Below are 13,734 nucleotides of genomic sequence, written 5' to 3' on the forward strand. Positions count from 1 at the left end.
CGTCATTTCCCTTCCTGACAAACTTTAACGTTCATTAAAGGATTAGGAAGCTCCTGCCAGTCCTGCCTTTTGCCAGTTGACCTACTGATTACTAGATGCTGCGTCACTGCCAACACACAGTGTGTCATTGATAGTAGCTCAATCCTATCGATCAATACAAACTGAGCTACAGGCCTTTAGAGTTTGTCACCAGTTTATCCAACCTTTCCTCTTTATTGATCGCCTTTTATCGTGGCACCAGTTCTCGTATTGATTCCAGCAGAAAGTGTCAGGATTCCCGCTGCTTCATAATCATTTACTAAATGCATGTTCTGCTGTTTGAGTCACTGCTCTCAGGGCTTTAGGTTTGTGATGTGTTTGATGCCGCGCCCAGTCTGAGTCTGCTGAGGCGGCACACCTTTACTTTTGAATGCAAACACATGGTTACACCTGGCTGAATCAGACCGCGTTATCTGAGGTTTGACAGCAGGTTTAATTGTGTCTCACTTTTGAAAATGATACCATGCCCTGCAAGAATGCTTCATTCTGATTGACTGGAAGGGTGTCCTTTATTTTAGTGTTATCTACAGTACAGCATGTTGGGATGCCAAAAGTACCGGTGCAATCTGTTAACATTGTAGTTTGTAAATTAGATATGTCGCTACGTGCAATGTTTTGACCTCTCAGATGTTGTTTTATATGGTGCTGAAAAGAGAAACTGAACATTAACAGTTTTGATGACGTAATTAGTTGTTTAATTGCTTTATAACAGCGCTAACGTTACAAACTACAGCCAACCTGCCGACAGTGTTAACAGTGTTTATCTGAGCTTTACATGACGATAGTTGTCGGATGATATATCAAAGCTCTGAATGTCGTATATTGTTCCTTTCATTATTGGGATTTTCAGTATAATCACAGGGCGCCACAGTAAAGGTTACTACGTTGTCATTGGCAACCGTTTTGAGAAATTGGCGACCAATTCTTGGGACTTTGGTTTCCATCTTAGCAATCACTTTTAACATATAAAAAAGGGATGGAAAATAGGAAAACATTCATGCATCCCAAAATAAATACATTTTTAATATTTGTTGCATTAGTGATATTTAAAAAAGTGGAACCACACAACGCTGCACTTGCATCGGTGCGTTTATTCCCGTGCATCTCAAGGCCATCTTTTTATTTTTTCTTGATAGATATGAAGTTGTTTGACTGTGAAGGGAAAAGTTAAATTAACCCGTCAATATCACAAACGAATGGAAAAGTAGATTTATGAAGCCTTGGGAGGCGAAGTATCCCGAAACATTTGAGCTCGATGGAAAATGATTCATGCAAAACATAAATTACCTAAAAATGACCGGTACACATTTTCATTATTAAGCTGCAAAGTATCTTTGTTATTTAAAGTATATAAATGACAAAAAAGGGCAACCATATTGTCAGTTTTGGCAACCAAACGGCTGATGTCTGGTTGCCTGGCAACCACTTTTAAAAGTTTTTTTGTTTTGGCAGGTACGCTGGTTCACTGAACCTCTTGTGACACATTTTTTTAACTGTTATTGGCTTTGCACTAGGACAAGTTCTAACATCCTCCTCACTAATTGCTCCGAATTGAATTCTACAGTTAAAGTCTGTGTCATGGTTGGCTTCACTTCATGAGCATTCTGATCGTGATGCATTCTTATAATGACTCTGCTTTTACACAGGTTTTTACAGATATTTCTGACTCAACACTGTCACTCCCTCTGCAGTAAATCACACATTTTATTAATATTTTACTTAATTATTTAACAATACATGTAGGTTACTTTCAAATGAAGTACAACCGTGATGTAATGTTTGTTGGACTTTTAGCCGTAGCTCATCCCTAGTTTAGTCTTTTAAGAAATAAAATAACACATAATACAACATCATATATTTCAATTATTTTACATAAGTTGCATTTGTGTATGTGAATATGTTCCCTGATTCACTGACACAATATTTTTTGTGTGTTGTGTTTGATGTTGTTGACCAACATTGTCACATTTGTACTACTTAAATTGCCTTTTTGGGGACGAATAAAGTATTTTAAATTCAAAGTGCAAACATCCATTAATTTTAGTAAAGACTTTTACGTTTAGTTGAAGCTCAATCAACATTTATATTTATTTGCTTGAGCTTTAAAATGATTTTAAAACATTTTCTCAAACTTTTCTGTCTGTTATTTCAGAGCATGTCGTCAGAGTTCAGCCAGTCGTCCAGTCCGATAAAGAGCCCCGCGCCAAGCGCTCAGGAGGAGGTAAGGACACACACACACACACACACACACACACACACACACACACACACACACACACACACACACACACACACACACACACACACACACACACACACACAAAAAGACTAAAACTCACCTTCCCATGAAAGCCCTCTTGTTGGTGAAACCCTCAGAAAAGCCTGGCAGCCACACAAGTATGTGCTCAGATTCTTCTCTTCCACTTTACTTTGTGTTTATTTAAGTGTGACGAAACAAAAAGAAAAACTTACTCAAACAAAGAAATTAAAGTTGCAAAGAAATTCACATAAAAAAGCAAATCTCAACAAAAGGAAAACTTCTGACGGACACCTGAAGTCCAAACTTTAGTTAAAACCACAAACTTCCGAGAAAATGAGTCGGAAACTTGTTTCGACAGGTTGCAGGTAATCCGCCCTCTGAAAACATCATTTCAGTTGATGAGAGAAACTGAGAAAGAGGTTAACGCCGTGGACGGAGAAATTACTTAAATGTGATTGGCAGGTGGGAACAAGTTTTTTTTAAGTGACAAGTAAGTGTCAAGTCGAGGCATTCAAGTCCTTAGTCCAGTCCAAATTCAAGAAAGGAAGTACCAATTCAAGTCTCAAGTCAAGACAGGAAAGTACAGAGTCAAGTCCCAGCAAAAAAAAAAGGCAAGTCCTTACTATAGTCAAGACGGACAAGTCCTGAGCCAAGTCCTAAGTCAAGACAGGAAAGTAAAGAATCAAGTCCAAAGTCAAGAAAGGCAAGTACCGATTCAAGACCTAAGTCAAGACAGTCATTCCAGAGTCAAGTCCCAAGTCAGGACAGTCAAGTCCTTATTCAAGTCCCAAGTCAGGACAGTCAAGTCCTTATTCAAGTCCCAAGTCAGGACAGGCAAGTACTGAGTCAAGTCCTATGTCAACAATGGCAAGTTCTGAGTCAAGAGTGTCATGTCCCAACTCAAGAAAGGCAAGTACCGAGTCAAGTCCTAATTCAAGACACTCAAGTCCTTAGTCAAGTCCTAAGTCAAGACAGGAAGGTACAGATTCAAGTCCTAAGTCAAGACAGTCAAGTCCTTTTTCAAATCCTAAGTGAAAAAAGGAAAGTCCTGAGTCAAGTCCCAACTGAAGAGAGCCAAGGAATATATTCAGTTTGTTTAGTTAAGATATTTAGTCAATCCTCGTCCCCAGACAAAAACTTCGAAAGGTTCTCCCTCTGGTACCAGTTGTGAGTCATTGGTCCAAGTTGAGTTGCAAGTTTTTTTTTTAAATTGATGATTAATTTGAATTTGTAGAGAGAGTCCACACCTCTGGTGATGAGTAGTGAGCAATTCAGGAACTGATAATGGACATTTAGACATTTTACTGTCACACTCCCTTGAATCCATGCAGGCTGTGACCATGAAAGCTTCAACATGTTTGATGAACCAGAGGTAGAAAAGGGCTTTATTTAGTTAAAACTGGGCCACAGTTGGTTGATAAATGGTAAAATGTTGGTTCTATTGTCATTATATAGGGAGCTCAGGTTCAAGTCAACAAAACCAAGCTTCCTGGAACTCTTTTGGCTGCTACATTTAATTCAAGCTGCTGGTTTGATGAGTGTTATAATGGGAACAATGTGATGATTCAACAATACCATGGAACCAAAGTGGTCTCCATTTGTAAATACAAATCCGGCGGTTTAGTTTGTGCCTTTTGTGCCAACTCCCCAAATGATTCATGGGATTAAAGTACAATCTTTTCTGCCGAACATGAAGGTGTTTCATCCAAGATGAGAAACTAAAAGGTGGAGAAAAAAAATTGCGGAGGGGTGGGGGAGTCCATCTGTTGACACACCCATCAGCATGAAACCTCCACATGGGAACATGTTCTCGTGTGAAGCTACAGCAGCATCTTCTCCTCTCAGCCAGCGGCGATTCGTCTCTCCCTCTCTCTCTGTCTCTCTCTCTCTGTTCAGCTACGCCCTGCCTCCACCTCCACGCTCTTACAACGGCACTTTGTTTCCAATCACAGCACCGTCAACTGTCGCAACACTGACAAACGGTTCTGGGCTGGGTGTTGAACCCGGGCGTGTCCTGCAGACGCTGTGCTGGGTTGCATTCCTTTGATTTGAAACCTGCAGCGTCATGTTTATGGCTGTTGGCAAATAACAGGGAAGGGTCTCTGATTATAGCGGCTTTGGGCGGTGCTTTGATACCGTTTGTCCTGCGAAAGTCAAGTGTGTGTGTGTACTCACGCTGGGCGGCTATGGCGTAGTGGAGAGCAAGGTAGTTCTCCAATCAGAAGGTCGGTGGTTCGATACCCGGCTTCAGCAGTCGATGTGTCCTTGGGCAAGACACTTAACCCCAAGTTGCTCCTGAAGGCTTGCCATCGGTGTGGACTGGATGATGAATGTTAGTTAGAGTCTGATGGTGGCACCTTGATGGTAGCCTGTCATCAGTGTGTGAATGGGTGAATGATATGTAATATACTACTGACTGTAAGTCGCTTTGGATAAAAGCGTCTGCTAAATGACTGTAATGTGATGTACTCTTTGCTGCTGTAAGCCTGCAAATTTCCCCGCTGTGGGACTAATAAAGGATTTTCTTATCTTATCTTATAATTGTTAATTAGTTTTTTATTCATTTGTTGGAGAGACGCTCTTATCTGCAGCTCATCATTGACAGCTCTTTTTTCAAGCACTTCATTTTGGCAGCGTAGTTTCACTTTCAGGCAGCGACTAATGGCCAAGTTTTTGACACCGGTCTGTCCTTGTCGGAGGCTTTAAGCTGATTTAGCGTGTTTAATTGGAGGCGGAGCCTGTTCGATGGGAGAAATCACTCTGATTGGCTGCTCAGCTGAAGGGAATAAGTGCACGACGAGAGAAACGGAAGTGAGGGAAGCTAACAAAGGAGGGCTGGAATGAAGCTCAGTGGTTAGCGAGAGAGTTTGTTTCATTTATAACAACGACTGGTTTCTCTCTTTGAATGACGAATGCAGTCTACCGCCACCTGCTGGTGTGGAGAGTTATTTCCTCTCACGCAGTTGCAGAGCGTTTTTGCTAGTTGTCCGTTGGCTGTAGTCTTTGTGGTGTGTTCAAGTGCAATGTTTTGGTCAGGAGACAGCAGTCGGCCTTCGTCGCCGCTAGTTTTTGGTGCTTCTGGGATTTATTGCACTCGTATTAGTTGTTGCACTTACTGTATTCGTATCAGTTCGCTGCACTTATTGAATTTGTATTTGTTTACTGCACTTATCCTATTCGTAGTAGTTTGTAGCACTTACTATATTCGGATTAGTCTGTTGCAATTATTGTTTTCGTAGTAATTTGCTTCTGCACTGTACTTTTGCTCTGGCTTATGCTTTGAGATGCTTGTTTAAGAAAGGAGATGCACTTATGACTTCTGGTGACTAGTAGTTCTCTTGAATACCTATGTTGAATACACTTCCTGTAAGTCGCTTTGGATAAAAGCGTCTGCTAAATGACTGTAATGTAATGTAATGTTAAGAGGGGTTTTTTGCACACGTGATTGTTGTTTTCATCAGTGTCAGTGAAGCCTGTCTGTTCAAGAAGCTGCACGTAAACAGTGTTTCTTTTTTCTTCTTCTTTGTCGTCAGGGAAATTAAACCTTAAAAAACACCTGAAGAAGTCCCGTTGTGATGTTTTTAAGCTTTGCTGTTACATCATCTGCAGAATGGAGTCTGCCTCTAATCTTGTTTTCACCCCTCAGCTTGTCTTCAGTCGTCTGTATCTTCACATAACAGTTTAGGCCTCCGTCAGCGTCTCTCAGCCAGGCTTTCCTTTGATGACTGATTGTTTGTTGAGGACAAAGTCAGATGAAACTGGTCCACCACACCCCTCTGTGTTTTTAAAAGAAAGAAGAGTGTTTCTCAGCCTGGACGGGACTTTAATTATTTTTATTTACCTGTTTCAACAATGAATTTATTCACTTTTTAAGACATCAGAAGGTATTTTGATGCTCAGCGTTCTTGAATTTTTTCCGTCTCACGACATGTGTTCGTAATAAAAGCAGAGCTGCTGGTGACGTCTGCAGGGTTGCAGTGCTACAAGTGTGTGTGTGTGTGTGTGTGTGTGTGTGTGTGTGTGTGTGTGTGTGTGTGTGTGTGTGTGTGTGTGTGTGTGTGTGTGTGTGTGAAGACTAACAAGTTGTTAAGTGTCAGTTATGCTCAGTTGGTTGATGACAGACACTCACTTAGTCTGAGAGAAAAGAAAAACTCCCCTAAAAACCCCTTTAACAGGGAGAAAAAAGGAAGAAACCTCTGGGAGAGCGACAGAGGAGGGATCCTTCTCCAGGATGGACAGAATGCAATAGATGTCATGTGTACAGAATGAGCAGCATAACAGAGATACAACACATTCAATGTATATGACATAAATGATTCATATAATAAGACTACTTATAATAACAGCAGCAATTATTATAGTAGAATTATAATTATGAAAATAGGGATAGTAATGTGATTAATAATAATAATGGAAGTAGCAGTGGGTGTCAGTCGGCTCACAGCAGGAGGCACCTGGACCATGGTCCAGGTACCACAACGATTCATGGAAACCTGCAGAGCGAGAAAGCAAAAAGGGCTTCAGGGTGGAAGTAAAGCTAAAATGCTTAATGGTACAGGTAATAGTAATAGTAATGTGACTAATAATAATAATGGTGGTAGCAGTCGGTGTCAGCAGGGCCGTAGCAGGATGCACGACCACAGTCCAGGTACAGCCACGATTTATAGAAGCCTGCGAAGCGAGAAAGCACAAAGACTCCAGGGTACAAGCAAGTCAATAAGCGTAATAGTACAGGCAATAATAATAGTAATGTGACTAATAATGATAGTGGTAGTAGTAGTGGGTGTCAGCAGGGCCTCAGTAGGTGGCACGATGACAGTCCAAATATAACCCCGATTCCTGGGAACCTGCGAGGCGAGAAAGCACAAGAACTCCGGGGAAGAAGCAAAATCAGTAATGTGCATAAATAGGAGATTAATACATAAAGAAGGAGGGAGAGAAGAGGAGAGAGGAGCTCAGCGTATCCTAGGTAGTCCCCCGGCTGTCTAGGCATATAGCAGCATATCTAGGGGCTGGACCAAGGCGAACCTGAACCAGCCCTAACTATAAGCGCTATCAAAAAGGAAGGTCTTAAGCCTGCTCTTAAAAGTGGTGAGTGTGTCTGCCCCCCGGACTGAAACTGGAACCTGGTTCCACAGAAGAGGAGCCTGAGGAGTAATATGTAATAAAATCTCTTTTCTTAGTTTTTGTTAGAACACGTGCTGCAGCATTCTGGATCAACTGTAAAGATCTAAGAGACCTAACCTATCTGATGGGTTAGGCCTATCTGATAAGACACACACACCTATCTGATGGCGAAATTTACTACCTTTACAAAATCAGGAGGTTACACAAGGAACAAATTCATTAAAAAAGGTGTCATAAAGATTAATTACAAAACGGTAAATTACCTTTCATGAGAAAGTGTAACTGCTTTTCTAAAGAGCAGCTTTACAGTGTTCATAAAGGGCAACAGAAAGAATTCATGTTATGTAACATGCCCTGAGGCCACCACAGAGACCATTGAAGAGCTCCGCCGTGACTTTATGAAGCAGTGAGGTTATATATATATATATATACGCACAGTATTATATAATCTATGTTGTTGTTTGACTACATTTAAAAAGGCGAGATGCATTAGATTAAAAAAGAAATCCAAAATGTACAGGTTTAAAGAAGTTTTTTTGTGGTTTCACAATATTGTCAAGCTTCCAAAACCAACACAACGTGATTGATTAACAAAGAGTATCAGTGATCAGAGTGGAAGGCGTGGTTCACCAGCTTTGATTCAAACAATTACATCTACTTCAGTCAAGCTGGAGAAAAACAACAAATGCTGCACTGAGCTGCAGACCAGAGAAGAAGAAGAAGTCGGAGGACAAGTTTAAAAACTGTCGACTCGGGGGCGGAGGGGCGGGGGTGGTTTAACCTCACTGGACTGTGTCATTATGTCATCGTCAGTCATCCTCTTCCCTGATTGGTAGACAGGTTACTCACAGCTCTGCAGGTCTGAACACATCGGAGCCATAACAGTTTCTCATGTTAATCACCTGGATGTCACACTGCAAAGACGAGTATCGCTCAAAAGAGCTGCTTTTAGTTTGAATACTTTTACTTATTAATAACACAGCTGCTTCATACGTCTGCTACAGACAAACACTTTTATAGATTTATACTCTTGCACACTTTTTCTTGGTTTAAAGTTAACAGTTCTTCTTAATGCTGCTACATACAGTGATGTTTAGACCGCAGGGCGCTCTCATCTTTGGCCTTTTCCTGTTTCAAAATGAGCTGCAGGACTCTGGGCTGCTCAGAGTCCTGATTTAAAATTCTAAAAGTGGAATAAGGTTCTGAATACAGACGACTTTCACTGTCAGTTAATCAGCTGATTGGTTATTTATGGGATCTGAACAAATTTACAAATTACAAATTTACAAAATGCTTTACATTGTTGAAATAGGAATAAAAAAAAGATTCTGTACTGAAATGACATGAACAATTCTAGTTAAAATGGAAATAGAATACCCAAAGTAACATAAGATATGGAAGAAGATAACATTAAAAAGAATAAATCATGTTGTAAATAAATGTTTTTTATTAATAAAAAGCATGAGAAGTGAATTAAAAGATGTTATAGATTTAAGTTTCATATCTGAGACGCCCTGAATGCAATTACAGACTAATAACTCATTCATTTATTTTCTGTCTATCACCTCTATGATTTATGGACTGATAGTTTCATATCTCTAGATTAATGTTTGACTTCATTATTTATGTTATTGAGGCTCTTTGAGCAGCAGATTAATTGCTTTTGAATGAGTTGATCAACAATAACATTAAAGTCTGTATTATATCTTTAATTCAATCTTCACTGGACTCTGGATTAATGCAGTTATAGTTAAATGCCTTACATATATCTACACACTTGTTATTACATAAATACTGCTTTTGCATGTTTCAGTTGGTTTGTTTCTCTCCAGACTTCTATTCTCGGTGTGTAAACAACTCATCTGAAGTAGATCAAAAGGTCAAATCCAAAGTGCTGAAACATGTGAGAAAGTCAAGTGAACTGACGACACGTTTGCTGCTGTGAAGATGGAATCCGTCATCTTTTAGTTTATGAGCTTTACTCTCCAGCTGCTGGAGAGAAAGGATTTTAAACCCAGATTACACAAAAACATTACGTGAGAGAGACAATATTTAGAATAGTTGTTTCCACCGCTCAGCTGAGAGGCGTTTATCACCACTGTATAGTATGTGAAGCATTCAGACTTAATTATAGGAGAGAGGAGGAGGAGGCGCCACTCTGAGGAGATGTGAGAACGCTGAACAGGACGTCAGGGTTCTGATGTTTACGATGAGGAAATCTCTGCAGCTTTAATTAGATAAACATAAAAACTATCTCCAGTATTAAATGTTCCAGATGCCTCTGACACAAAACACAGAACTATTGACCTGGAGGAACAAACTTATCATCGATAATAAACAAATGACTCATTAAAAATAAAAAAAAGATTTTTCGATAGTAAGCAAATACGTCTTTGATGATGAACAAATTATTTTTCGATGATAAACAGATTACTTTTTGACAATAAATAAATGTCTGTTTGGTGATAAACAAATATTTTTCGATAATAAACAAAATGCCTCTTTAATGATAAACACATGACTCTTCCATAATAAACTAATAAATCTATGATTATAAACATTTGACTCTTTAAAAATGAACAAAATGCCTTTTTGATAATAAATAAATAATAATAAATGCATCTTCAAAAATACAGAAATTCCTCTTCGACAAGAATCAAATGTCTCTTCAATGATGAGGAAATGTTTATAAAGAGGGTTTTGATGAAAATAAACCAATAAACTAAATAACAAAATAAATCTTGCAGGCGTTTGGTTCTCGTTAGGCAGCACAGACTCTTCCACTTAAAGCACTGAGCTCTGCCTTGATGCAGGTAAACTAGTGGACAGGTGTTCTCTAATATCTCACAACGCTCTAAATCATCCTGAACCAGAAAAGTAGAGACAGTAAAGAAGTCTCAAAAGGACCCAAAGACCAGAGTTCCTGGATGAATCTGTAAAAATGAAGTCTGCATGAAGTCGAGGAAGAATCAGAACATTCTGGTGTTCAGTTCTCCACCTGTCTTAAACCCTAAATAAATGGCTAAAAAGGGAAATTCTGATTATCACGACTAAATAAAGGTTATATAAAGAGAATACATAAAATGACTGTAAGTTAGAATGATTGAGGACCTCAAAGACAGCCAGGTGATTTTAAAAAACAGTTACTGAAGCTTGTCATGTAGAATCTTGTCTCCACACTGATTGTTGCAGCCGAAATTAATCGGAAATGTTTTTATCATTTTATCACACTTGTGTGCCGTCTGCTCCGACCTGTCAGGCTGGTTCTGTTACTGAGTTACAGCCTTTTATCTGCCCACGTGGTTTCCTTGGTAAAATGAGGATATCTTTTCCATAATCTTGTTCTCAATTGGCAGATCAGCATTTCTGGTTTTGGTTGTTGTTATTGAGATTTCACTTCATTATTCGGTCTGACTTCACTGTTTTCTCCAACGCAGAAGCTGTTTGTCAATCCGAGGAATCTGCTGATTCTAAAGTAGTCACGTCATTGCATCTCCTTATTATGTCCTCCGCAAAAGAAGCTCATGTTTTCTGTTTGGTTTGATGGATTACACTTAAACTACCGGCCGGACTTTCATGAAACTTGGTGGAACGGTGCATCATGGGCCAACGAAGAACACATCTAATGTCTGCACAGGTCCATGCTCATGCACTATTTTTCCCTTATGGAAAAGGTCTTGATGGAGGTCTGTGCTCTCCAAGTGCCCTTTTGGAGAATAAGAATTTCACACAAATGTCTAATAGACTAAACTAATGAAGTGATGACATTTTGGAGCAGCATGATGTTCATTTCGTAAATGATGCTCCATTTACAGTCAAATGATTGTTAGCCTTTTAGAAGTAGTGTGTTGGTTGTGGCAGTGTTTCTTAATTTGTTAATTTGTTAACTTGTTCTTTAGAAGTCTCAATCTTATGAAGTCATTTCTGTCTGACATCAAGTCCTGAATTCTTTATGTTCTACAAACGAGGGGTGAGATCTGCCAGTGGAGTTAGAATACTTCTTAAAACCGTTTTCAGTAGAAAACATCTTGTATTCTTTTAAATTAATCTCTGTATCTGTACATAAGAAGGAATACAACTGGTTGCAGAAAAAGAATCAGGAAAAAAGCAAAACATCATTTTGGAAAATCCTGAAAAAACAGTTTGAAAAGAGTTTCAGATTCAGCAGCATTCCCGACTGAATGACACACAACAAAGAGTCTCTGTGGTGAAATGACTGTTCTGTCCTGAGAGCCTGGCTTACACACAAACACACACACACACACACACACACACACACACACACACACACACACACACACACACACACACACACACACACACACACACACACACACAGAATATTGGGTTTCTGCTGCTTTTCACAGCCTGAAGAGGTGAAACCGGATCAGTGAGCTTCTGACCCTGAGGACAGTTTGAGTGATTCTTGTTTACATGTGAAACAGAGAAAATCTGCTTTTTAGGACAAATTTACCTGAAACAACACCTGATGTTCCATCACGACTACAGGATGTATGATGCAGTAGACTTATGTATGGAGGGAAAAAAGCCAAAAACACCTTTTAAACAAACCGATACTGCAGAATGACTTATTTAAGGCTGCAACCAGTGATTGTCTTTATTATGAAGTAATCTATTGGTTCTTTTTTTGAAAGGGTCAACACATTTTTAAGGCTTAAGAATAAGAAAAATTGGACATTACAGAACCAGAAGGTACCTCCTAAAATAGTTTGTTTTGTCCGACCACAAACAGTCCAAATTAGAAAAGTATCAAAGCTAACCTTTAGCAATCAATAAAAGTTGGGGCAAAACAGTAATTATGCTTAATCTGAGACTCAAACTATGTCGAGTTGGGATCTTTGAATTTGAGGAATTTGGGCCTGGAAAGTCGTTGAAAGGTCGTTGAACCCTTGTTGTAAAAAAAAGTAGATTTAGGAATCTATTTAGACGTAAATGAGTTGATAAGATGGTAATGGTTCCAGAGTTCATCCTTTGACCCGGAGCAGCACTCAGTGTTTTCTAGGTCAGTCTTTCACACACTAACACACACCCACACACACACACACACACACACACACACACACACACACACACACACACACACACACACACACACACACACACACACACACACACACACACACACACATTACCCTATCATCATAAGGTCGCTGTTACCTCCCACACATTCTGCACCGCAGTATGAGCTCAGGTCTGCAGTGGATCTCAGGAATGTAGCGTCTGCAGGTCAGCTGCTTATTAAACTCTGTCAGAGTCCAACTGAGACATTTTTCTGATCCCTGAAAATGAAAAACAGCTCCAACAGAAACAGTGTCAGACTGTGAAGATGTGTCCTTAAAGACATTTTATTCGGGTTTGTAAACATGTTTGTCTAATAAAATATAGAGCATAAGTCTTGGTTTTACCTTAAATGCTGCAGGGTGTCGTCTACTTTAATGCAGAGAAAGATATCTTCATACTGGGCATAAAACAAAAACACAAACATCTCGGCTACAAAGTTTAGTCCGTCTCCATAGAAGCAGCACTCGAACATTGTTCCAAATTAGTCGACACTGAGGTTGAAAGAGAGACAGAATTAGTTACACAAAGAAAAAAAGACAGTACGACTGTAACATTTGATCTTTTTACTAAACGCTGTAATTTTCGCTGCGTTCGTGACCTCAAACGTGACACTACAAAATAAATAAGAAACAGAGAGGTATAACTCCTCTACTTACATGAGATGGAGTCTGTCGCCTATTTTTAGCAGGTTAAAAAAACATATTAACACACTTACTTTTGTGGAAAAAAGGTGTAAATGTAACCTGCCAGATTGCCAGGAATATTGGGTTGATTGTCAGAGTCTCAGAAGATGAATCCTCCTGAGGTTTCTCCTTGTATCACCATCGGGCTAAATTTAAACTCTCACACAAGTGACATCATAAAGAGGAAAAAGGTTTTAAAGCACATTCCTCCTGGTTGTTCTTACAATGTGTATATGAAGGCTGTGGTTTGATTTCATTCTGTGAAACACTGTGTCGTTGTGTTGGTTAAGTAAACAGAACACTCTTCCAGTTAGTGTTTCCAAGTTGTTTGTTCCTTTTGTTACTTGAACACCGAGCTGACTGGTGAGGAAGCAACAGCACATTCCTTCCACAGGGACGTGGAGGATACAAAATGGGAAAGAAAGCACATTTAAATAATTACCACATTCCTGCTTCACATTTGTACACGCCTCACTCTCCAACACTTCTCTCTCCTGTTGTTTTGCATTTAATGTCAAACAGCAGAATCACAGTAGTAACAGA

The 13,734-nt window shown here is 39.5% G+C and overlaps 1 protein-coding gene across 1 annotated transcript in view; it reads left to right on the top strand.

The window, feature by feature from the left end:
• Positions 1–13,734, top strand: part of pof1b (POF1B actin binding protein) — a 31,255-nt gene that overhangs the window by 2,968 nt on the left and 14,553 nt on the right. The window contains exon 2 of the mRNA XM_054626313.1: positions 2,192–2,260. Coding sequence (XP_054482288.1) covers positions 2,192–2,260 — 69 coding nt within the window. The remainder of the gene's footprint in view (positions 1–2,191; positions 2,261–13,734) is intronic.

This window comes from Anoplopoma fimbria, chromosome 24 (assembly GCF_027596085.1).
Source record: "Anoplopoma fimbria isolate UVic2021 breed Golden Eagle Sablefish chromosome 24, Afim_UVic_2022, whole genome shotgun sequence".
Lineage (NCBI taxonomy): Eukaryota > Metazoa > Chordata > Actinopteri > Perciformes > Anoplopomatidae > Anoplopoma > Anoplopoma fimbria.